The 27237-nt window shown below is 39.9% G+C and overlaps 1 protein-coding gene across 4 annotated transcripts; it reads right to left on the bottom strand.

The window, feature by feature from the left end:
* Nucleotides 1–692: 692 nt before the first annotated feature.
* Nucleotides 693–26277, bottom strand: rxrgb (retinoid X receptor, gamma b; the record flags this gene model as incomplete). Of its 4 annotated transcripts, none has more annotated exons than XM_080473304.1 (10): nucleotides 693–1252; nucleotides 2642–2747; nucleotides 2953–3044; nucleotides 3492–3624; nucleotides 4139–4268; nucleotides 4687–4847; nucleotides 5343–5534; nucleotides 5887–6031; nucleotides 9092–9318; nucleotides 25968–26277. In XM_080473304.1, the coding sequence occupies 10 exons, from the start codon at nucleotides 25996–25998 to the stop codon at nucleotides 1105–1107; spliced, it is 1365 nt and encodes a 454-aa protein (XP_080329430.1). In that variant the 3' UTR covers nucleotides 693–1104. The 4 variants fall into 4 exon arrangements, with proteins under 4 accessions (XP_080329430.1, XP_080329431.1, XP_080329433.1 ...); XM_080473305.1 differs by having other exon boundaries at nucleotides 5355–5534; nucleotides 25968–26274; XM_080473307.1 differs by lacking the exon at nucleotides 25968–26277 and adding an exon at nucleotides 19902–19968 and having other exon boundaries at nucleotides 5355–5534.
* Between the last annotated feature and the right edge of the window lie 960 nt (nucleotides 26278–27237).

Below are 27237 nucleotides of genomic sequence, written 5' to 3'. Positions count from 1 at the left end.
ACACACTTTGTTAATCTCCTTTGGGGAAATTCCTTTTCTTGTGTTGACCCATCTTAATTCTAGGATGCGTTGAGCAGCCACATTCAGGCACTCCAGGGAGCTGATGGGGGGGGGGTCAAGGGTCTTGCTCAGGGCCCCACAGTGATGACCTGTTTGCTGTGGGATTCGAACCTTCAAACCCATGATCCCAAATCCACTCCTCTGGCCTCTAGATGGGCACCTTAAGGGCCTCCCTTTGGGATCACCTTCTCTCTCAAACATATGTTTTTTCTGAATTAAAAGAGGGATCTCAAAGTCAGCCTAGTGGTCCAAACTATGGCCTGCAGTCCATTTTTTTTAATCAACAAATTCTAAACATAATATAATGAAACTTCCACGTACAACGTCATTGGACTGTATTTTACTTCCGAGTTGGAACACTAGATGGAGCTACTGTTTTCTAAAAGGGGTCCTTTAAACAAAACACCGGTAATAAATGGGAAATGTTGCTGCTTGTGACCAAACAATGGCAGATTCAAAGAAAAGCAGTATAAGAAGTGAGTGCACACCATTTATCACAAAGTCCCTGATACACCTCACCGCCAGTGCATGGCCCTCCCCTTCGTATATTTTTCTCCAATGTGGCCGTCGGTGAAAACAGTTTGGACACCCTGTTAGAACAAATCAATAAGGAAATATCCACAACACATTTTCCATACATTTTAAATAACTTTATTTTGTAAGAATTCTCAAATGTGTTTTGAGAAATGGAAGGATGTTTTATGTTTTTTTTTTGTTTTTTTTTTAATACAGTTTGTCTTTGAATAAAATAGGCTTTTCTTTTCAAATTGCATTGGGTGGCTTTTAAAACAAACACCTGAAATGATCTATTTACAAACTCTGTTAACAACTTTATTAGCATCATTTTAACAGCGTACTTCTTTGTGTGTCTCACAACCACAAACTCCCCACAACCACAAAATATTTTTGTAAAATTTAATTACTTTTCTTCTGTTTGCTTGGTACAAAATATGTTGTTTTACAATTTTAATCAAGTGGTATTATTCCATCTTCATATCGCTCACAATGTGGGAGTATGTACAGGGGACAAGGGGAAGACTGGTGTCATGTGATCTGGTGAGGAGCCTCCAGCATCTCCATTAGGAAGGTGTCAATCGGCGTGTCCCCGATTAGCTTGAAGAAGAACAAATGCTCCAGACACTTCAGGCCGATGGAGCGGAGGGCAGGCAGACGGAGCAGCAATTTGGCAAACCTGTGAATAACAAGAGCGGTGCCAAATGTTGAGGTGAAAGCCAAGGGAAATAGCATCGCCAACTGTGTTAAACTCACTTGTGAATGATGGCAGATTTGTTAAAACAACATAAATGTTTACTATTATTCCGTTTTGGAAAAATTGAAATACATATACATATATACAATGTACATGCATATGGATAGTTTGTTGATTATACTAGTGAACTGAAAATGACTATAAATATTTTATGAAGTTTTAAATGTGAATGCCTTTATTGTCTTCATACAAAGTGCATGACGGGAATGAATCAGCTTCTACTGAATGATGCAAAACGGTTAGTTAAAATATACATGAACTAAAAAAAGGTTATAAAGAAATATGATTTAGTTAATAAACAAAATAAAATTGCACTGGTTTAGTTTGTACTTTTTAAATATTGAACATAAAGAGTACTTAACCACGGCTCCACAAAGACAGCAAAAGCTTGTGATTAAAAAACTGCACCACTCTCCCTCTCATGTTGGTAAACTCCAGCCCCTGTGACCAAAGCTAGGATTAAACAGCTCTAAGAGCATTTATATTTCATCATTTTCAAATGGGGAAGTAGACACGAGTGATTTCACAGACGTTGATGTTTGACAATAATTTACCATAAATACCATACCATGCCATCTTTTTTCATAAAGCACTTTCACAAAACCATGGCTCAAACAAAGTGCTGCACGTGAGAAGTACGATTTAAAACACAAGACATTAAACTAAATGAGAGATAAAAGATGAATAATTCATAGTGTAATACTTCATTTCAACACAAATTTAAATATCATTGCACTGGCAGCACATTCAATGGGAACTTTTCACTCGTATTTTTAAATGCAGCAAATGTGCATGGTATTGTATGTCAGTATTCATTTTTATATGCAGCCACACAAACAGTGTATATATGATAATGTACATCCATCTGTCTTTTTACACATCTAATCCTGAGTACAGTCACAGGGGGCAGCAGTTGAGCCCAGCTGGGAGAGAAGCAGAGATCTCCAGTGTACAAAAGCATTTCAGGGATTATATTATAAAATATCTTCACTTTACTTAGCGTTTAAAATTATGCAGATGTGTATGTTATGCAGAGTGAGTCTTTATATCATAGCAAGTTGGCAGTGTTGGGTTTTATCTCCAAACAACAACACATTGATAGAAGACGTTCATTTTGCACTCATTATGTGCGTGTAACAAAAACTATCAGCGTATATTTTTCCTGCTGAATGCTGCAGCAAAGTCAGCATGTTTGAGTTAAACAGTGAAATGAGCATGCGTTTTATTGTCACGTACATAGCACAATCTTCACCGCACAATCTAAAGAGCAAGTATTTAATCTTGAATGAGGTGTAGCAATGCATCACCCACCTGCCGGGCTGGTCTGGGTATTTCTGTTTTGTATATGACTCTAACGAAGCGTACACCTTTTCTCGTAGTCCCTCAACCTCTGCTGGGTTTGATAAACCTTTTGCATCTGAGAGAAACAGAATCAAAGTGAAAAACAATCCCACAAGAATACCTGCAGTCAAACATATTTAAAGTCAAAATATATATTAACACTATGCTGTTTGAAAAAAAAAAAGAAACCTGCATTCCTGCATAGAGATGTAAAAACCAAACAGGGAAGTCTCCATAGGTGGCCTTAATAATGCATGACTCTGACAGGAAGCTGGACTGACCTGGGTTAAAGAGGACGATAGCGCGCAGACAGCCAAGCTCTGTCTTATCCATCTGCATATCTTTCATTTTAGATACCAGCTCTGTCAGTACTCTGTGGAAAATCAAAGAAGTATCATGTAAGTAAGAGCAAAGAATAAAAAGCTATTATTCAGACACTGAATCATTTCCTCTTTGGGTTTGATTATAGATTTTCTTTACAAAATGTGTCAAACCTAACTAAAATGTATTACCAGAAATTGTGCAGACAAAACCAAGGTGACGTAGACATAAGCTTGTTTGTTTACCTGCTTCAGAATACAAAACGTATTCAATACATTGTTATGCAGCATTTTCTTCTGGAAAATGACTGTAATATATCTATGTCGTTAGTCAAAAAAGCTGATAACAGGTCCATTGCGTTAACTCATACGTATTTGATATATTATCTTAATACATGTTTGATATATAGCCTCCCTTCCATTTATTCTTTCCGCTTACGGAAGACCTGTAGCTAATGAATTAACCGTGTACACCCAATCCAAATGATTTTGTTTCCCACCTGTCAAAGATGGAGCCCACTCCAGCACTGTGGGCGCTGCTTCTGTGGACATGAAGACCTGTTGCCAGCAGGATGCCGTCTTTAACCGTTACTGAACGATGTGAGAATGAGGCAATAAGCAGTTCATTCCAGCCTGTTCACAAAAAAGAAACAGAACAGTTACTGCTCCATCCGTTGTTATACTGACACTTCAAAATCCTTCATTTGTTTGTTTTAATTACAAGAACAAAATAACTCCTGTGACCTATAAGTATTTGCTTTCCTTGTTCTGATCAACAAAGACTCTTATGAAGTGTGTTGAGTTGTTTCAAGTAACCCACATCCAGACGTGCGTGAAATAGAACTCTCTCACCAGCAGAGGTCAGTGCTGGTGCAGCTGCAAACTGCACTGCTGGGACTTTGCAAATAGTCCAGTTATATTTGGTTTCACTGCTCCATTAAACTAGATGGCAGAAAAAGTGTAGAGCAAATGTAAAAGACTAAATTGACATCCTTTGGAGAGACGAGTGACTTTTTTTTAAAGGGAGATACAATACAAACAATAAGTCACAAAAAGGGCCATGGTTTTGTTATGTGAATACCTGTGCACGGTGACGTGTGACGTATTTATATTTACAGATTCCTCCGTCATTCAGCGTTGTGCCTACCTGCTCGTAGTAGGATGACCTGATCATCAAGGGGGAGTTCAGAGAAGTGCGGGATCCTTTTGGCCCACTCCACCAAAGTGAAAAGTTGTTTGTCTGCTGCTTGGCAGATATTGGTGACGGGATCATTGGTCTGCAGAGAAATAAGGAGAAAGATTATGGAGGAAAATTGCCAAAACGTTCTACAGAGTGCCTTTGCCACTGAGCTCCCCCAAAGTGACACAGAAACTTTTTTTTTAACAGTAAGTAAACAGGTGCAGCTGGTCTATTTTGGGTATGTTGTAAAGAAGCAATTTCCTCTCAACCCATGTGAAAGTCTCAAATAACTCTTTAAGTTTGCATGCAGACAGACAGGAAGAATAGTTTGTTTTTTTAAGAAAGTCTTTAGTGCGACCTACTCAAACTCGCAAGTTACACAAATGACAGTGTCACTAAAGTGTAAGATCCTGAGCATGCTCTTGGAATTATGTGGCTCTACTTAAGTTCTTACTCATGCAGACAATTGATAGTACCAGTATTGAAACAGCTTATGAGTTCACAATGATCCTTACTGAGTTCCCGGGACTTCCATCGCTGTATGTCTCTGTTTTGGGCTCCACAGCCAACTCAGCATCTAGGATCTTGTCCACAGGCATGTCCTCATTGAAACTGCTGGTAGACTCTACCTCACTCTCCCCCCGCTCCTTCCCACGTTGCCTCTCTTCCTGCACGGCTACACACACACACACACACACACACACACACACACACACACACACACACACACACACACACACACACACACACACACACACACACACACACACACACACACACACACACACACACACACACACACACACAAAAGAGAAACACATTTGAGGTCAAACGCCACATGTTTGACATCCTGTGCTGGGTATGAGCAAATCCAACAAAACAGCAGTGTGAACTCTCACCAGACATGTTAAAAATATCCTCTATGCTCTTAAACTTTGATGACAGAGAGCACTTGCAACTGACAAAAATGCTGTTAATGACTTGAACTCTGTAAGGAGTCAACAATTTCAATAGGCTAGAAAATGTTACAGTTCCAATGTGACGTAGTTTATTCATGTTTTGAAGTCTACCATGCAAGGAATACAAATATTCTGACACTCATTACATGGTGAAAAAAATATGAAAAACACAGAGCTACAACGCATGCCCAGACCTATCCCTACATACGCACTTGCACACACACCTTCTCTCTTCATGCCCATGGCCAGGCACTTCTGGTAGCGACAGTACTGGCAGCGGTTTCGCTGGCGCTTGTCAATCAGGCACTCCTTGCTGTCTCGACATGTGTAGGTGAGATCTTTCCGAACGGTCCTCTTGAAGAAGCCTTTGCATCCTTCACAGCTATACACGCCATAGTGCTTTCCTGTGTACAATAAACCGTCAGTGTAAAGTGTCAGACTCTCCTTGATCCACCCGTCTGCCTGTATATCACAGTACGTATAGTATAAGGCTTAAAGCATGGCTCACTGCCCTGTGAGCATACGTATATCACACATTTTTAAAAAAAAAAACATATCAACGAGAGTACAAAATTGATCTTTGCATAAGATTTATTAAATTGCAAAACTGACAGCTTGTTTTTCATGTTACCTCAAACAAAACCAGACTGCCTGCCTCTGTTTCCAGTTCTCGACTGGGTGGCCATATTTGCAGTGGGTGGGAGTGTGAATTTGTTTTGCCCTTCCCTTTCCTCTCTCCTCATCCTTCAACATTACCTGAGGAGCGGTCTCCACAAATGGCGCAGATGTGTTTTGACATTCCCCCCGGGCTGGTACATTGGTAGTTGATGTTTCCGAGGTTCTGCAGACCTGGAGGAGGCTTGATGTCCTCAGAGCTGCTAACACTGTTCATTGAGTTCATCTGAGGATGGCAGGAAGACAGAAGAGAGAACAAAAACAAATAGTTGAGGCTGGAGCTCGACAGAACAAGGCAGTGGAGAAAGCAGAGGGGAAGTAAGAGTAAAACGTTTTTGGCAGCCTCATGAAACCAATCCCTTCCCCTGTTTTCTGATTTCATCTTCCGCTTGCTCTTTTTTTTTTCTCTCCACCCACACACTTTATTGTGAAAGTGTTGCAGGCACTATCACATGCTCTGTGACTGGGAGGGGCTATGTCCTGTGTCTGAAGCTTGTCATACAGGTTTTCTAATGTTTGTTGACAGGGAGAGGCATAGAAAAGGAATCACATGTGTAGCACGTGAAATTTTCAAATCATACAGTAGGAGGCATGATGTAGGAATTTATACACAGTGGGGACAATATAGGAATTACACAAAGGCAGGGAGACTTCTGATTGAAGAACACGTTATTTAATCTCGTCACAATTCTGTTCAAAAGGATTATCATCTACCTATAGAGACTTTTGAGCTGTTTTATTGATAATATGCACTTGAAATAGCCTGGCTCATGACTTGTCTACAATATTTTTGTAATATCTGACGTCAATAAAAGTTGAAAGTTATGTTACCCGATACTCCTACATAAACAGTAGTGTAAATGATGCCTCTTAACTGAGGAGTGATGTGTGTTCAGGATCAAACAACAAGTCGTTGTTTCTCTGATATCTGCATATGTATGCATGGGAGACAGCCGGCATGCATTAATTCCGCCGCACATTTGTGATTGTTCACTTGTTTGTTGGCAAACATATGCACAACGCCTTGAAATAAGAAGACTGACCTACATATGCCCTCATGTCCCACATACTGTATTTGATGCTGTGTGACATATAGCACATCCTTCCTACAGTCACTTCATGCTTGTCCTATCACTTATTTACAAGTGTACTCTGAATTTCCTAATGACAGACTGATGTTCCGACTCTACAGCTGTGACCGTACAGAAAAATATGGTATACAAGACACTTTGTTTTTCTCCCATAGATTTCTCAGAGGGTACTTCTGCCCTATGTTGCTACCACACATTTCCACCGTATGTGCCCCACAGGCAGATAGTCACACATAAATGTGCATTCAGTCCCCGTGTACTTGGTCTTCTGTGACTCAGTAGTGAGCAGCTCTCAGTTGTCACTTTACAATAGTGTTTTCACAAATAATTAATTTGACATGGTCTGAAAAAATAAATACTCATCTCAAACAGTTGTTTGGGCAACATGCTTCTTCAGACAGACAACATACAGAAAAGGGCTATGAGCATTACATATGGATTATTGATGCATCATACATTCTTTATTTAACACATGGTATGAGGAGCATGCAGAATCTTAGATGCTCAGTTCCCTTGTGCCTATACCAGGCCAGACGAGCACCTAAACCGGAGTGAATGTGTTGTATTTCCTCCATGGGCTTTGGAAAAATAAAAATCAGTTATTGTTTTGCAACTTTCTGATTTTAAAATGCATGCAGAGCAAAAAATATCATTTTAAAGGCTGTACTGCTCTTTGAAAATTGTGCTGATTAATTGGGAAATTCAGAAAATGGGTAATGACTTGTTAACAGCAGAACTTTGTAAATTGTTGACGATTCACAAACAAACTGGAATCTGGCTCTGTGTATGTAAAACACAAAGCCAGTTAAATGTAAACAAGCAACACTTACTCTGAAGGATTAATACAGTGCAAAATAAATCTAATAGAATCACATAGGATAGTTTGAAATCATATAAAAAAGCACAACTAAATGCTGGATTTATAATTTTAGTGTTACCATTTAGAACACCTTTGGTATTCAGAGTAAATCAGAAAATACTATTTACAATAATATATTCATATTGCTTGATTCAGTCTGGGAGAGCTCATGAACTTCAGTTCACCCATGAAAAGCATGCTACATGCTACATGACACATTAACCCAATAGTGACTTGGCCACTCTACTCGGCAAGTAGTGCAAAGATTGTTTTGCCACACAGTCGTATTAGCCCACTATCCCTATGGGCCCAGATCCATACCATGATTGAGGCAATATATATCATTGTCTGCTGTGCCCTGCAGCACTGGCCCCGATCCAGCCTCTAAAGCATCACATGTGTGTGACCATGTGTGTTTTGTATGTGCAGTTCATCCAGAAACCACTGATCCTCATGGGGTGTGTAGTTCAAGCAGTGGACCACTTAAAGGCAGCATCTCCATTAGCTGTCTTTTTCTGGTAGTCCTTTGTGCCACAGTACAAGTGCAGTCTTGTGTGTGTGTGTGTTTGTGTACTTGCTGAATCTAAAAGCAGAGAAGTTGGGAAAAAAAAGTGGGGGGAAAAAAAATGTAAAAAGGAGAGAGAAAAATGAACCAGCAAAAATAGGGTTACACTCTGTCTTTATTTTCCCTTTCTACCAGCAATCCATTAAGGGCTAATAGTGGGACTGCATCTTAAGTCCCCCTCGCATGACAGTAGTAATTCAGAACTCAGGGATGACCTTTCTGGACGAGAAGTTTAAAAGGTCAGTAGGATACGACAGCCAGATGAAGGCCAAGGTATGCCAGCCAAACACATTGGATATGGCTAACCTTCAGCCTCCTGTCCTGCTGTTGGAGATTCCAGGAATGAAAGGCACATGGGTCGGCCAAAGAACACGATAGTTTAACACATTTAGACCTTGCCAAAAGAAGCAATTTTACTTACTAGCAGACACATTCTTGTCTGTCTAAATTAACCACATGAACCACCTCCTTTGGTGTTTTCCAGTGTTGTTTTGGCTAGTGCAAGTCTTCACTTATTGAAGGTGCAGCTTTAAAAGAGACATAATGACGGCAGTATAAGCACCTGGAATTGCTGTTAAAATATTTAATAAAAGTTCACCACAGGGCGAAACCACTGGACAGAGTGAGAAGAAAATAAGCATTTAGCACTAAAACTACAGTTTTTAGGTCTGCTCATGATTTTAAAATATCACATTAAATTTCAGCTCTTTGGGAGGAGAAAGCTGACATTTTGTTATCTCCTGACCGCTGATCACCCACACATTTTCTCACCTGTGGACTGCCGAGCGGTCCAAAGTTCAAGCTGGGTGTAGACTGCAGCGACACAGAGGGTGAGCCCATGGACGATGTAATGACAGGGTAGGGTGACGCCAGGCCATTAATTGGTGAGCCCAGGGTGGACATGGGGGACGGCATGGGCCTGGAGGTGCTGATGACTGATGGGTGGCCAACCATGCCAACCATTGAGGAGGGATGGCTGTGGGCTGTACTCATAGAGTCTGAAGAAGAAGAAAAAAAGCATATTAAGAAGAATGAAAACAAAAGTCAAACAGATTTATGCTTAGTTAGGAGTTGATTTGACACGCCAATATTATCAAATGCATCTACAATAATACATCCAACTTGCATTTGTTTTATTCTGCAATATCTTCAGAACAGCTGTGAGGCCAGAGCCTATATTGCTTAGAACCCAAAATAATAGTTCTGATCTTCCTATGAATCATCTCCTGAAACTTAACATAACAAAATGATAGAAATACACCATTACAATGTCAATTGAATAAATAAAAGTGCTTTACACCAGCAGCAATACCTGCTTGTCTTCCTGAGGTACAAAGCAATAGTATAATAAATCGTGAAACATCATCTTAGATTAATGGTATGTTCCCTTCTCAATATATACGAAAGACAACATCAAAGATTAGCACTAACTTAAAGTACAGTTTCAACCCATCATTCAGTAATTACTTATATGTACAACAAAGACTTTTAATTTAACTCTGGATTTAGTCCTCCCTGAAGATGTGACATATAATTGAACCTGTTCAGAAACAAAATTGTCCTCAGCAGGCTGTGTGTCATGTGGTGCAGAGCAAAATGTTTTGAATTCTTTTTTTTTCTTTGTTTTACCTGAAAACTAGGACATTACAGCCAAAGCAACTCCAACAAGGAGGGCTGAAAATGAACCAACACAATATGATTGTTTGCCATAAAAACCAAAACAATGACTTGGGAAGAGAAAAGTACTTAAATTGGTCAGGAGTTCTCAAACAGTTCGTCACTGCACATTAACATTTCCACAGATCAGCATAGCCGCTTTAAGAGTAAGTATATCTACAATGACATAAAACTAAAATATGATAGTTCCAACAGGAGACAAGGCTTCTTGCTAATAGTAAATCTTTAACAACAAACGTGGGGAAAAGAGAAAAGCCGAGATAATAACCTGGACAAGAATATTTTGTACCAATAGTCCAATGTGTGTTGATGCCGTCAGTGTTGTCTGATTTAGCCCCACTGAGTGAAGCCCATCTGATTTTGGTCGCAGGGTGCTGACTTTGTTTCGCATCCATTGATGTAAACTGACAGGCTGGCATTTACAGAGATGACCTACTTAGAAAAGCTGTCAGTCAAGTGGGTAACAGGGCGTGGTGTGTAATTTCATGCATGTATTGTAGCTATGAGCAAGATAACTTTATCAAATACCAACATACACATTGATTGTGTACGTACAAGGATCAACATTTAAGGTACACGTTTACATTTAATCCACACAAAAGCCTTTAGGCTGGCAGATTGCAGACCCATGTATTTATCAGTACCGCATCTCTCGAAGATGAAAAGATTTTAATTGGGGGGGTTTTCTTGATCAAATTATTGCAGATGCAAAGTGACATAAAAAAAAAGTTTGATTATTCTGTAGAAGCTGTTGGTTATGTTTCTGTGCGCGACAACAACATGCATGCACCTTTACACACACACACACACGCGCACACACACACACACACACACACACACACACACACACACACACACACACACACACACACACACACACACACACACACACACACACACACACACACACACACACACACACACACACACACAGTGTGATACTGAGCCCAGTGGCACTGTTCGTAGTTAAATGTCAGAGTTCTGTGTACTGTGTGTACATGTGGGTGTACTTGGTTGTATCTGTGTCTGTGAAGGTGGGTGGTGGTCTGATGGCATGGAGAGACTATGAACAGCGCCGGGGTTTTTGTTATTTAAGATTACCATGATCATATTTTTGTTAAGGTTTTGAGAACCATAGGATGGAAAATATAATTTTGCAATTTCCACTATCATGGATTCTTTAAATGTATGCTACCAGTTGTAAAAAAACAGATAAAAGTCTGAATATCAAAAAGGTTTTAGAGGGATTTAATCTCAAAAAGGGCTCCGTTGACTGAGATTGAAAAAGAGATGATCCAGTTCTTAATGGAAGCAGCCAGGATTGAGTATATACTGTAAATACCACGAACATTCACTGTGTGATAGTCACGAGCAGAAAATATAACTAGAAGAAGAAAACATACTTTATTGATTCCCTTGAGGGAATTACTACTCTGCATTTAACTCATCCTATTCATTGTTAATCTTAACTATACTGTTACCAAACCTGCTACTTTAACCTCTATGCGTCACCTGATCATTAAATATCACATTTTATTCTTGTATCTATCTATCTATCTATCTATCTATCTATCTATCTATCTATCTATCTATCTATCTATCTATCTATCTATCTATCTATCTATCTATCTATCTATCTATCTATCTATCTATCTATCTATCTATCTATCTATCTATCTGTTGATACCAACAGAAATTACTGTGGTTATAAATAAACTGGATTATTAAATGATGCTATCTTGCCAATATAAATGACCGAATTCCTTCTTCTTATTGTCTCATACTTTTATGACATTACCATATATAGGAGCTTGCAATCAAATATTCTTCAGAGTTTTCTTGAGGAATTTTTCTTGAAAAATTCATGTGGAATTTTCTGACTTTTGCTAGTTGTTTAGTTTTGAATTTGACTAGTGAGGTTGAGGTGTTGGCTTTTTCTGTATACGCTTTTATGAATATTGAATGCTATTGCATCAGCCTGATTAAAACTGACCGTAATTATGGTACATGTAAACATGTCAGCTCAACTGAAATCTAAGTTTACAAAGTTTGACAGAAACACCCAGATAACATTGCGAAAGATTTCAGCAACAAATCGACGACTCACCGGTGAATGTATACTGGGACAAAAGTCTTATTACATTGCTTACTTGAGTGACAGACCAAAGTCAGATAAGCTGCATGTGTAAATTTAGTGACTTACATAAAGACAAGATGAGCATGTTTTTTTTCCTTTTTCTTATTTGACATAAATAATTCGATCAATAATAACGCCGAACAAAATTCCTTGGAAAATGTCGACTTTTCTTTGGCCCAGAGGCAGCAGTTGTCACAATACCACCTATTATGTACGCAAAGATGTATTTCTTTTCCATCTAGTTCCGAGAAAATAGTTCCTTGTTAACAAACAGTGTTTGGCCAGTCAAGTTTCCTGAAGTGACTTCAGTTTTTAGGCTTTTTGAAAGTTATTTAGAAAACGTTGCTTGATGTCATGTCCCAGGTTTGAACTGGTGCGCCAATACTAAAAAACCTCTGGCAGTGATTATGTCCACATTAGCTTCTCCTTGAGATATCAGAAGCATAAACCCATGAACATAAAGATTTTTTTGGGGGGGGTTGTTTCTTTGTTTTGTTTTTTTAAAAATGAAAAGTTCTTTCAGATAGTTCTACACCCAAAAAAAAACTGAATGAGAAATGTTATAATGCCTATCTGGAAGCAATTTTTTTGAGGACACTTAAACACAGCTGGTTATTTACTCCCTTTCTGTATTCCAAGGAACAGATGTTGTGCAACTTCCTGTTTAGCATTTAGACTATAGCTGCCACCCCCTTTTTAGCTCGCGCACTTACTCCTGCTCTCCATGAGTGAAGCATGGTGGGCAAAAAGTTAAGAGGGCCTCTCTCTTTTCAACTACTACAGAGCTGACTGAATACAAACAATCCACATCTGAATATGCTTTAAAATGTTCCAATCCCTCATTCTATATGGATCACATGTTATACTGGCACAAAATCTGTTACCCAGATATAAATATAGCAAAGGCTGGAGCATATCCAAGTTCTGAAGATCATTTTCTCTCAATCAACAAGCTTATGTAATGGTTGACCACTGTACAGCATGTACCCTGTCCAATTTTGTGCACTGCCTCTCCTTTTTATGTGCATGACAAATTCCCTTTGGGGTCCATAAAGATCCCTTCTATTCTAGTGCTGTGTAGGCGACACAGTAGCAGACCTATAATCACTTCAGCTGACAGTTCAAAAGCACATTTATATGGGTGTCAAGTCCAACAAAGTACCTAAACTACAAATCTTTTCTTATCTATCATTTATGACTGACTGAAGAAATGAACTATAAATGTATATTGATTCTGATCAGGCCACTTAGAATACTCTTTGAGCTCTAAAGTAAAACAAACCGCTAAGTGATATCGACAACAGCTTGATGACCTTGTTTAAAACCTACGTGTATGTTTCCTCACTTAATCTGCATGTGTGCCCGGAGAACTTCAACAGAAACAAATGCATGTTGTCCAGATCTGAGTCTCCTTGGCTATAATACACAAAGGGAGAACATAAGCACATGGGCAGTCAGCTGGTGGGAATGCCTATGAGGGAATGGCTGACAAAGTGTGCATGCCTTCGAAAGGGAGTGAGCGTGTGCGTGTGTGTGTAAGAAGGCCAACATGTTCAGCAGGGGAAGCATAAATCGGCCCAGGGCAGCTCAACGGGGCCTATCCTTGAACGACCTGCCTCAACCGGCTGTTCCATCGTCATTCTATGTAAATCACCTACATACAAAGACGACTGTGGAATGTACAGTCCTGTCACACTTCTCACCCAGGATACATACACATGAGAGAGCACAAAGAAGTCCTCTGCTGACAGTATATAAATGTCTCAGGTGAAAGAAAATCACAGACACTACAGGAATTCAGTGTCACGCTTTTCTGAAGGTTTTTGTCCAAAAACACTTTAACTGCTGCAACAATTCAAGCATCAGTCAGAAAGCAAACAAACAGATGAAGCAGTGAAGGGCACCTTTGACCACTGGCGTCACAAATCAAAGGTCGCCTCTTGCCAAACTCTTGAATCAAGCTCAAAAGAATTTTCTGTCTATAGAGGCGGAGTTACACAGATCATTCCTGGAAATCACTGTAACAGGGGATTATAAAACTCATAAACAAGTGATAAATACAGGTTTGGTTGAATGGTTCCTTATACTTGTGCAGTCCCAAAGCACTTTACACTGTTAATCACATTCACAGATTTACACACCAAAGGAGGCGGCCGCAAAGCAAGGTGCTCAGTCCATCTATCAGGAGCAGTTTGGGGTTCAATGTCTTGTTCAAGGACTGTTCGACATGTGGACAGACGGAGAATCAAACATGCAACCTTCTGATTGAGAGACAAGCGCTCCACCAACCGAGCCACTGCTGTACTGGGAGTGTAACTGGATGAGGTAGAGTAATAATGATAATAATAATAATAATAATAATAATAATAATAATAATAATAATAATAATAATAATAATAATAATAATAATAATAATAATAATAATAATAATGATGATGATGCAAATGAAAAACAAACAAATTAAAATGTGCAATCATAGAACAAAAGCACCAGAACCTCTAGCTGACACACAGGTGGAACCGATCAACTAAACTGAAATTGAAATCAAAATCTGAATTTCAAGTCTATTTTGGATCTCAAGACTTGAGAAAACATAAAAGAATGAGTAAATATGGTTGCCTCTGTGCACAGAAATCAGTAATCATCACCAGACTGTTGCTGTAAACATCATTTCTGCAACCCGAACAATTTTGTTATGACAATCATGTCAGGGCATCCAACTCGACAACTGACTCAAACAGAACTGAGGATCAACAGGTTCAACAGCAAAAAATACCGTCCCAGACCAAAACCCCCTAAATCCCTGACTCCTAATTACTTGTTTGTAACTGGATGGAGCACTCTACTGTGTTAATTCAATAACACCATGGCTCACTAACCAATATTATCTCTTCTACAGCGAATACTGTATACCAGCATTAGCAGTGTTCTGTCGAGGGGTAGTGGGCAGTGAGGGAGAAGTAACGGAGGCGGGAGCATGAGATACACTCATTAACAACACCATCCTCTGTATCTACCAGATTAGCCCTCCACAAAGAAAAACCCCCGCTTGTTCCTCAGTAGTCTGCTTAATACCTGAATTAATGTGTCTTATTTGTGTGTGTTTATGTTGAGTGAGTGCATGCTCTCATGTCCGCATCTGTATTTGGCAGCGCTGCGACCAAATGACAGAGAACAGAGCGCATCCTAAAGTCATCAGCCGGACTGCCTGCGGAGCTCATTAGATACAGCAGACATGTAATTAAGAAATCTCCTCACTGCCAGACCAGCTCACTTGTCCCGTCTGCAAATCCTCACATAAATTCTTTGCATGCACACATACCAACACTAAAAGAAAAAAAAAAAGAAAAAAAAAAACCATAAAAACCTGCCAGCACAAAATCATCACACTTTAAACATTCATTTCTTTGCTAAATGAGGTTGATGTCTGATCAATTGTGTCAGTAAATCCTCTTATCCCTGGGTAAGTATCTGCAGCTCAGCGGGCCAGCTGTCAAGAAGGTGGGAGGCTGGGGAGGCGGGAACACAGATCGCAGCAGAGTCAGAGAAGAAGGAAGGGAGCAGTGGACGGCTCGATCGACATCCGGATGGATGGTTAGCTGGCTGGCAGGACGGACGGGCAAATGGGGGAGGGCACTGTCCCGCTTCCATCCCCAATGCTCACATAACGAAACAACCCCCTCCCTCCAATGCACACTCCTAATCTCTCTGCTTGGCTGACAACATTAGATCATCAATTGAGAAAAAGCTCCTTTTTATTTTATGCTCTGCTCTGATATAAGGGATATAAATGGTTACTGGTGAGAGAAAATGAAGATTATACTCAACTGTTACATAAAAATGAAACAGTGCAATGTTCCCTCAAAGACACCTGCTCTACTTTATGACTGATTTGTGTGGGTTTAACAGGCAAATTTATTACTGCTAATGGTATCAATTGAACAGATGTGCTAATTGTGGATCATTCCTCTTGTTATAAAGAATTATGATACACAGCTTCAGTAGTTTATGATTCCGCTCTGTTCCAGGTTCTTCCCCTGGGCCATAGGAACATTTTATCACAATAATCAATAATCAAAATCATTTACAAAATTATTCAGCCATGTAAAGCACTGTTTCATTTATTGTTCTCACACAATTGCTGTTAGGTATGTATGTATGTTTCTGAAATGGTTCAACTACTGTTGCATTGCTCAAATTGTACAAAATTACAAATAAAATACGAAGCACAATAAAACTGAGTACGAGTTTATTTTTACTGCAGTTTATTGCATGAATGGGAAAAATAATAATAATAGCAATTTACCTCTAATAATTATTGACCTTCAAAGTTCATTCCTCTCATAAACAATAAATTACATAAAATTACACAATATTTGTTTTTATCAGTGAATGTTGATGTAAAACAATGAATTTCTCTGGTAAAAGAATAAACCTGTTGGCTCCAAAAACCCACATCAAAAGGTGTGAAAATAAATTCAAACTGGGATCATTCAAAATCAACTTGTGCCTCCAAAAGTAGTGAAATAGATTACAGGGTACAAACTGTACTTTGGCATGAGAAAATGCACACTCCGTACCCCAACATACTACCTAATTACTTTCATCTAAGTATTTGTAATTCATTACTTTAATGTTTTCAATAAAAGCATATGACTTTTTGACTTACTTGGACATTAATGTCTATTGTCCACCTTATATTAATACTCATGTGTTGTACATGTTTTTTTATTTTTTATTACTGATAGATGTTTTTTTTACCTTACAATTCTAATGGCACACATAACTATGTTGTATAATATATGGCAAAGATAAAGCTTTTAAATCCTAATCTAGGCTGAGAACATAAAGATGTAGAAAGTGGACCTACAGCAAACAGCTGTGACAACACCATGTTTTTTTTCTGACATCAAAGTCTGCTGTCTCGTGAACTTAAACACACTTTTCCTGAAAGAAATTTCATGAAGAAGACAAAAAAAAAGGGAGTTTAATATGTCACAAAGCATAATGATATCATTGTGTCCAAATCCACATGCTTCCACTTGCATTTGCCAGAACTGCCTTGGGGATATTTTTTACACAGAGATAGATGATCAATGTATGGGACTGAGATAGCACAGATAAGATAGAGATTGTTTTCTGAGTGATAAAAAAGTCTGGAACTTCAACAAGAAGAGCTCACACAGAACAAGCTGACCTCCTGAAAAACAAACAAACACCTCAACTGAAAGGCCAATGCAAATCCAAGCGTTCCCTCTTGTGGCTCCGCCTCTTGAGTTAAGTAAAATTAGTTCCAAAGTACTCTTTCACCTTTACACGAAGCCGTAGACAAATAAATAGATGTTACCAACTTCGACAAACAATGCGCACTAACCCCTTTAACTCATGTAGTGACCTAGTAAGTTTGACCGCAGGCCAGCACGACCTCTGGACTTCTCCAGATCCTAGAAAGTCAGACGGACTTTACGGCTATCTTAGAAACTAAAGTCAACCTGAGTTAAGTATGGTGATGATAACAACCAAAAGTGAAGAATGAGTTAGCAACAAGACTGAGTGACCTACAGCTGCACTCGCAGCTCCATGAGCGTGTGCTTAGTCTCAGTGGTGCCTTAAGTTCAGGAGAGACACGCCGATGTTTAGAAGCTATAATGTTTGACAGTTAATCATCTCAGTCTAGCACCTGCTAACATTTGATACCTAACACTAAACATGAAATGCAACAGAGGCTGATGGGAGTGGCTGATGACGTTCCCAGTGTATGGGGCTACTATATGTGAGGGCTGTATGACAGTGTTGAAAGATATACACATTTGTAGGCTTTAACCTAATGTTCACAATGATAATGGAACCTAATTCGAAGCAGCGATCCATCAGTAGTGTAAACATTTCAGGAAGGACATAAATGCAATTTTTGGTACACAGATCGGGGACAGAATCACATTATCACTCCATGAAAACAGTATTTACTTATAAAAGCTAAATGGTACATAATTTGTAGAAAAAACCTTGACTGGGAAAAAAAAAAACCTTGTCAAAACAAAGAGCCTCTTATTCCCTTTTAAGAAGTTAAGAAACACACTGCCTGATGTGTCAGCTGTTTGAATGAAAATACCGAGAATAAAAATGCCGTAAGTTGCATTTTGTATTTGCTTGTGTCAGTATTTGCCTTTTATAAGTTAAAAAAAAGGTTAAAAACCTAAAAACATATATCATTATATCATTTTACAAAAAATGTATTGGTCGTCATTTGGCTCTAAAGTTTCACCACAAAATCACAATCCTATCATTGTTTAACTTTCTTAACAACCAACTACATATACTATATTGAATGAAAAATGCATTTTTGGATATCCTGAGGCATATTATCATCTTCATAAACCCCTAACATCCAAAACATTACAATAATAGACTTCTATGTCTTCGTAGTACAGACCTATTCACAGTTGTGAACATATGTTTTGAAAAGCACACTTTTTTCAAAACTAAACAAAACTAACAAGAGGCTCGGGTAAAGAACATGTCAAATGCAAAAAATTGAAATAAGATAACTTCCACTTAATAGCTTAAAACATGAAAATCACTACAGTTGTATCTTCGCTTAAGTATTCGATCATTTGCTTTTATTTTCATGAACTACTCTAACAATCAAACAGAGACTGACAACTACATTTTGCATTTCATCAACATGAGTGGAGCTCAAAATAACAAGGACTTAATCACATCTGTGCTGCATGTCCTGCTGTGTTCTTAGCAGACGCAACAGAACAGAAAAAGCTGAACTCCAAACCTGGAAAACTCAGCATGTGGATTGCCATGAAAGGCACTCTTATATCAGTTATTTCACTGTTCTCAAACCTTATTTGACCCAGACATGAAGAGTCCAATGACCTGTAAATAGGAGTATAATCATGTTTCTCTGAATGAAACTAGCGAGGACCAGAGTGCTCTACCAGCTACACATCTCCGATATATACACATGCACTAAAGCCATAAGGAGGACTAAAGCCACGGAAGGGGCGAACTACAGCATGTGTTCAGATGTGCTCATATCCATACTTCTTATATCTCTTCGGGAAGAAAGAAAAGAAAACGGCATCATCAGCATGAGTACTGACGAAAGGATGCAGGCCGACAGTCGCCAGACATAAACAGAGAAAGAAAGCAGAATGCAAAGGGGTAATATGAAGGGACGGGTGTTCGGAGTTAAACAGATAGCAAAGGACAAGGCAAAGGGAACTGGAAGCATCCTTTTAGGTTGAGTGGCATCCCCACTCACCACATCTGAGTCTTCAAGTGAGTCACAAGCTCTCGATTCTAATGTGCAGCAATAAAGCCATGTACCTGTCACAACTGGTTAAGGCCATTTAATGACTTTAAATGCATGAACCGAGTTTTGAATTACAATGAATGTGAAACAAATCTAGATTACAAAACCAAGGATTGAGTTACCTTTAGTCAATACATTAAGAAATACTTCACAGTGTTAATTAAAGAGAAATTATGCAAGCACAATGCAAATTTGAAGGTGTCCAAAAATTAATTTGCAATGCCAGGTGCGGGTTTCTCCCAGTGGGAAAATTCAAAATAACTTCATCAAAGCTTGCATAGGGATTAGAGGTATTACCACAATGCATCTGTGCAGCCCTAGATTTTAATGCTCAAGCTACACTTCTGTGGAAAATCACGGAACAATGTTGCAGTCAGGCTGATTTGATTTGCAGCAACAGACACTCACACACTCAGGCAAGACAAAACCTAGCTACTCACAGTGACCGAAACCTGTCTCCCTCCCAGGGCTGCCTCCAGTTGCAGCTGATGCCACGGGGTGCCACATGCCTTTGGGCGAAAGCGTGGCACTGGCTGAGTGCCAGTTGGTCAGGACAAGGTGTCACACTCAAGTGTTGGCTTGGTGGACACTCAATCAACTACTTTTCAGTACAAGGCAGGGACAGAAGGGTCAACGTAAAGAAGGAAGGGTTGGGGGGGGGGGGAGTCAGTGAAGAGCAAAAGAGGTGGAGTCCTCTGGCGCCCGTTATAGGATTACCCAGATTATCCTTCCCCAGAGATCAATCCCACAGGAACTGTTTGCTGTCCGACTGCTGCACAAATCAGCTCTTCTACCGCCTACTCATCTCATGTCTCTCTCTGTCTCTGTCTGAATGTTGGTAAAACTATCTGCACTGAGACACCTGTTGTTGTGGCTTGACAAGGGTGTCTGACAAGGAGGGGGAAGAAGAGTGAAGGAGGTCATGGTTGAGGGGAACACACTTAAGAGTGGAGTCCAACCAGAAGTTTCCTATTACTTACTCTGAAAAGGGATCATGACTGGAGAGCATGGGAAGAGTGTATGAAGACACCGTTGAGATCCACAGGGATTAAGATATGCTAATTGCATTTCTAAACGTTCTTCTTTGTATTGTTTTCTCTTCTCAGTAGTATTCACAGGATGTCTAAAAGGTAGAGCTGTGATGTTAGCGGAGAAGGTAGATGTCAAGAAGTGTGGACAGAGGGTAAAGAACATTCTCTTTATTCTCCCTCAAAACATCTGTAATCCCATCACAAGCTGAGAAATCATGGTGCCAACATGCAGCATTAATACAGTAGCACTGTTAGTGGCATGTAGAGTTGCCTGTGTGTGCTGTGTCAGTATGTTTGTGTGTTTAACAAGTGTTATAGCATTCCAGGAAGTCAGGGATTGTCTTCATCAATGCTCTAGGATGGCCAAGAAAACACATAGCCAAGTGAAAACCCAGATGCAAACACAGGACAAAAATATAACTTAAAGGCAAAAAGGAACAATACATGACAAATCCTGAGGGAACTTAAACAAACTACAAAGGCCACGTACAATTAGATACAATCAGCCATATAAACCTTACTTACTTGCAAACTAAAAACAGTCTGCAGAAAGTAGGGGGTCAACTTCATAAAGTAGCATTAGTTCTTGACCGTGCAAGTAAGGAATGTTGTCTTCTTCACTGAGAAGGGAAACAAGGCAACTCACATGCAATTTATAAAGACTTTAGAGTGCAACAATTCGTTTCAATTTATCTCAACATACTAGAGAATATTTGCACTGCTGTTCCTTTTGAAAAAAGTATTTGGCCTTAAAATATGGCACGGAAAGCTTCGGATGCCTTCTCTGGCATGTGTACATCTATTTTACTTACATGACTCGACAGAGCTTTCTCGTGCAGAGCACCTGCATGTGACTGGATCGACTGTCTATACAGTGCCTGAAGTAGAACCACTGGTAACTCTATCTGCTTGATGACAGGAGCTTGGCAAAAGACCCAGCTGCCCTAAACAAGATGAGGGTGCAACGATGAAGGAGAAGTGCTTTCCTCTCTTTTCGATTAAACAAATTCCACAGGGAGAAATTTAAAATAATGCAGTCCTTCTTAAATGCGTGCTGTAACAATAGTGTGTCATGACCCACATAAAACACATCAAATTAACCCTGAGAGCCATAATTAGTAATTATAGACGAATCACGAATTGTGAAGACATGGGAGGAGGATAATTGGCAGCCCTAAATTTAGGATGCAGTCTTAAATGTTTAATCTGAACATCTAATGATCTAATCATCACATAAGGAGGATAGTTCCTCATTGTTTCCTGCTCTCCTTGCTATCTCTGACTTTTGACAGATTGAATCATGTCACAATTGTAAGTGGGGAGACATTTTCAGACAAAGCTGAAAATAGTATGTTCTTCTGCAAACAGTGATGTACTATGAGCTTCTGAGTCGGGCATACTCAATGGGTACAGTTGTGGACCTGAGATAAAACTAGCACACTGAACTAGCACTCAGGAGCAGTGCTTTAGAATGGTTTAATGAGACCTAATTTACTTAGTGGTTACCTGTTGATGCTATTTGTATTAGGATTAGGCTCTAGGACAAGGTATTTCTATATAGCCAATGGTGCCACAAAGATGTATTACTTAATTGGTTGAGTCAGACATTATTGACCCTGACTACAATCCAAATGATCTCCTCAGGGTTTAAGCTTTCTGATCAACAATTTCTTTGGCGTTTGTTTGGAGACTGGCCGAGCATTTTGGGCATCAATCCAAACACTATTTTGTAATGTCATTAATCTTTTAGTGCAAAATCCTTTTTGAAAAAGAAAAAAGCTTCATAAAAAGCTTGTTATTTTATCACACCATTTTTGAACTGCTTGTTTGTGCCAACCAAATGTCTACTATGTGGAAAACTGCAAGATTACACATGCAATGAGGAAAAAAAACCAGATTTTATTTAATGCAATTATACACAATTATATGCATGGATTTTAAACCATACATGAATTCATAGTTTATGACTATCAGTTTCATTCATGCACTTTGTTTTGTTAATTATACACAGAACTCTTATTAGCAATGTACCATAGTATACCAGTCCACAACTGAATGAAACAAGTACTCTGATTTTTATTTAATTTTTTTAAATCAACTAAGTAACAACGAATACTTGATCAACAAACTTTACTGCGTGGAGGAATTGACTGTCTCTGAGTATGTTACAATGCTTCGAAATTCTACATCAAAAGTCACAGGAAAACCAACAGAGTTTCCTGTAGAAACAGACCTATTATTAAACAGCTCCAGCTCTGTGTGTGCAGATGTAACTTTTAGCAGGTCACTGAGTTATACTGTTAGGAGGCGATGACAGATTGAAATTAATAGATAAATTGAACTCTCCAAACGGATGAATGCTTTAGACTGGAGTGATGTGCAATGGCGACGCTCACCGAGAGTCAGAGTTGTTGTGCATCCATGCATGACATGCATGCAAGTTATTATTGCATAATTAGCAAAACAATAGCTTACTACACACATCTCATAACTAAACACTGCTGCAGCTTGTGGCCTTTCAAGGTTCTCTGCTTGATTAAAGCTGGAATTAAATCAAGGCTTTGACCTTCTTCACTAATGACTAATTACTGGCAATTAGCCCACAGAAAGCCCACCTTACATTCGTTTCCCTCATCCTGTTTTCCCAACCAGTATGCCCTCATGCACAGTCAAGGCAGGCACATTTTACTACAGTCAATCACAAAAAACACACATATACTCAAACGTTCTTCAAAAAAAAACCTTTCATCTGCATTGTGTGCTAATGCATGCGCTGTCAGCGAGGCATTGCAGGTCCCAAGCTATAGAAATCTAAAACAAATACCTGCAGAGAGCCACACCCACTCTACCTGTGCGGTTTATTGTGGGAAAATAATCTGACTGGGGATGAGTGCAGGTTTCAATGCAGGAGGGACTTCACATTCAAGAAAAGCCACCCACGTTCTTTAAGTCACATGCCGTCAAAGTCACATTCTGTTGTACAAAGAGATAGGCACATAGCAAGCCTGCATAGCCATGGCTGTACAGTAGATGTGTGTGTGTGTGTGTGTGTGTGTGTGTGTGTGTGTGTGTGTGTGTGTGTGTGTGTGTGTGTGTGTGTGTGTGTGTGTGTGTGTGTGTGTGTGTGTGTGTGTGTGTGTGTGTGTGTGTGTGTCAGGAGTTGAATCATTGACCCTTGGCAAGTGATGAGAGTTCACATCAACTCGGGTGACCTCTTACCTCATCCCACCCGTCTGACACCTGATTTTACCTCACTTTGCTGTTTTCACTCTTCAATCCTGTTCTTCTTTCTGTTATAACTTCCCTGATGTGCATGCTAAAAAAAAAGTTCTCACTGTCAGAAGTAGGGAGTGGGTGTCAGCTTGTCTAGAATCACTTAAACTGACGAAAACTAAAAAGTGCTGAAGTGCTGGGAGAGAAAAGTGCTGATTCTACTTCGAAGCATTCAAAGCCTGGGGCAGACCTGCACAAGTCCCATTAACACAGACCAAGTTTTGAGAAAAGCTGCAAAAGAGTAGGCTATGAGGAATCACAGCACAGCCTGCAAAGTCACCAACAATCAACTGTCCTTACGTTTGATTCATGACAGATTGCAAAGGGTGTCCATTCCCTACTGAAGAAATACGGACTCGTCATATAGCCTTATTTTTATACACACTTTGGTATGAAGGCTGTTAATAATACATACACCATAAATCATTAAGGTGAGCCAGCAGACAGCCAAAACAACCTTTGGAATTATCTTAAAGTTATTGTGGCTTTCACTGAGCTGAGTCGAGTCACTTGTAGTTATGATAAACACTCCCCAAGTGTGCGATATAAGTAATGCAAGATGATAACTATACTTTGTAGAACATAAAGGTCATACAATATTAATTGTATGTATACAGTATTTACATTCAAACCTTAAATTTACAAATATAAACTGTTTAACACAGCCTGCCCGCCCTTGGTAGAAGAAAGGTTAGGAAGGTGTTGCAGTTAATAAGGTATGTTAAACATGTGCAAAAATATACAAGTCTATTAATAAAATGTTCCAGAAAAACATAAATTTAATAAGTTCTCTCAAACAAAACTACACTAAACATTAAAGTCTGTATGGCTAATATGTATTACTTGAACATCAGTAGAACAGTTTTTACATACGTGCAGGGGGAAAAAAGCAATATGAGTGTCATACCTGCATAAATCTGAGGATGCCACTATAAACAGGCAGATCAGGGTAAGTCTTTAAAGAGAGACAACAAAGACGCTGGGGCCCTGGGGACTGCTCCGATACTTTTGTACACTGTGGGTTTCCCTCATGCTCTCCCATCCAGATGTCTCTGGCATTCCCCCGGGTGACACATTCATTATAGAAACGATTTTCAGCCTCTGTAAATTGTGCCAAGATATCTGTGATAATGAGAAGGCGCTGCACAATGCGGACTTCAAAGGCTGTTATGTGTTTGTTTTCTTCTGATACCCCACAATTATTTAGATTTTTTTCCCACAAGAATTTAGATTTGCATAGGAACATTTTGCACTTGCTGTGGTTTGACAAATAAGGAAGCAGGAAAAAAAGAACATCACATGACAAGTGATGCATGGCCTATATAGTATGTGACTCAATGAAGCTTAAAAAGTCAGACACTCTCACTGAACATACAACCCGGTTTAAAAACATTTAATACGTAATAAACAGCCAAACAAAACGACTCTCAGTAGGATAGGCACTCCACATGTTGCAAACTCCAGGCTGTTCTATTTTACTGTCTTTGTGGATCTCACGCCGCAACAGAAACGATAATAGAAAATGTAATCGGGGTGGTTCAAGGGCAAAGTCATCGAGCCACACCAGAGTTGAGTATTACAGAGCAGTATCACATCGCGCTGTCATTCAGCTGAACACTGACACGGTGGTGACCTGGGTGCGTCCAACACCACTTTCACTCCAAAGGAGCTACAAGTTTGTTTATCACTGCAAACCCACCATTCCTCCATGCTGCTACGCGCACTTCCCACTGGATCTGACGACCAATCCCAGACCAATAAATTGCGCTTCTGTCTCAAACAGTTTAACAAGAGACGCGCGACAAGCGCCATAAATTACATAAGCGCAATTAAAGTGCCAACCTCTGACCTTGCCTGACCGGCACGACGACCATCACCTGACTTTTTCTTTTTGTTCTTGTTTTTTTTTTTTTTTTTTTTTTTTTTTTTTTTTTCACCCCGTGAATTCGCAAAGTTGTGGCTCGTTTGTAAAGCAAGCAAGCAAACAAACAAACAAACAAACAATCAGCAGCGTAACGATCTGACTCCGCGGACTTGAAGTCGTCGGTTTGAAGTCCGCGAACACTTTCGCGCACGGCTCGCGGAGAAGACGCCATGGAACAAACGCACTCCCGAGTCGCCGCCGAACGCAGCGGCGTGGCGGGGGTAAAGAACACAACAGACAGGGTCCTCTCTCCACGAACACCGCCGAGGCGTACTTACTGAGGTGTAAATATGGATCATTGCCGTCCATACTATGCGAGTTGTTACGTCGTTTTCCAACAGTCGGTGCTGCTCCGCATCCCAGCGCATTCCTCTCGCTGTCCGACTGAACTCTGCCGAGGCGGCTCTGCGCGGGGGCCCCGCGAGGGAGGGGGCGGCAGAAACAGGGCTTCTCCCAATGACAACAGTGGGTCGATATCAAGCTCCCAACGCCACAATGACAAAATATGTCTCCTGCAGTGACACTCTGCAGCAATCTCCCACAGCAAGAAATGTTCCCCTACTTTCACAACACAAAATTGAAGAGGGTGTTCTAGAGCAATGGGCGTTTTTTTTTTGTTTTTTTTCTTCTCTCAGTTGTTTCAGTCTAATGTTTGAAGACCTCCTTTAACTGCAGTCAGTTAGACTAAAAAATGATTATAAACAACTTACTAGAACTGCCAGCAATATAGTACATTACAGCCAAGATAGATAAGAAGAGTAATGTATTTCATTCTAATCCACCTGATTTTAGCAACGCGTCTGTTTACATAACAGACAACCACTGATTGCCGCAAATAAATGAAGCCAACCACCACCTTTTTTAAAAAAAAAAAAGCATAATATTGTGAAATAATTGAAAACTGTAGGTGTTAATCTGTGTTATTGACTCAAAATAAGCATCTCGTTGGGCATTGCTCGGAGCACATTAAAAGTGCAAATGTGTCGTATGCAAATTCCAGACACAAAAAAAAAACACAGCTTTTAATCTCACGCCGTGTTTCTCTGAAAGGGGATCTCTCCTGAGTTTACCTAATTGTTAGTGCGAGTCCTGGTCTGGTACCCCCCCGGGGCCCCCCCACACCCCTGTTCAGAGTGCGGGGTCACGCAGGGGTGAAGCTCCCGGTACCTCGGAAGGTTATTCAGGAGTCAAGCCGCACTGAGGCATTCACAGTCTTGAACTGCGGAGCGGGCAGACGCTCCGTCAACGCCGGGCCGCTGACCACTCAGCGGGCCTGTGGGCTGCCCCGCTAATGGGACAGGCACCCGGGCTGCGCCGTCCTTGTAACAGCGACCCATAAAAGAGCACAGGAGGATGCTAACCAAGATGAATGGCATTTTTTCTCAGCTCATTCTACACTAATCAGGGCTTTTCATTTGTTATGGCCTTGCGCCAGCCCCTCCGCCGCTGCCTCCATTAGGGCCAGATAACGTATAAATTCATTAAAGTCAAAGAGGGACATTAAAATGGCCATTTGTCAGGACTCTCTTTGTGTGTCCTTAATGGCGG

This window comes from Lipophrys pholis, assembly GCF_963383615.2.
Source record: "Lipophrys pholis genome assembly, chromosome: 10".
In the NCBI taxonomy this organism is placed as follows: Eukaryota; Metazoa; Chordata; class Actinopteri; order Blenniiformes; family Blenniidae; genus Lipophrys; species Lipophrys pholis.
The sequence above is the reverse complement of the archived record's forward strand: the minus strand, read 5'-3'. Positions and strand labels throughout refer to the sequence as shown.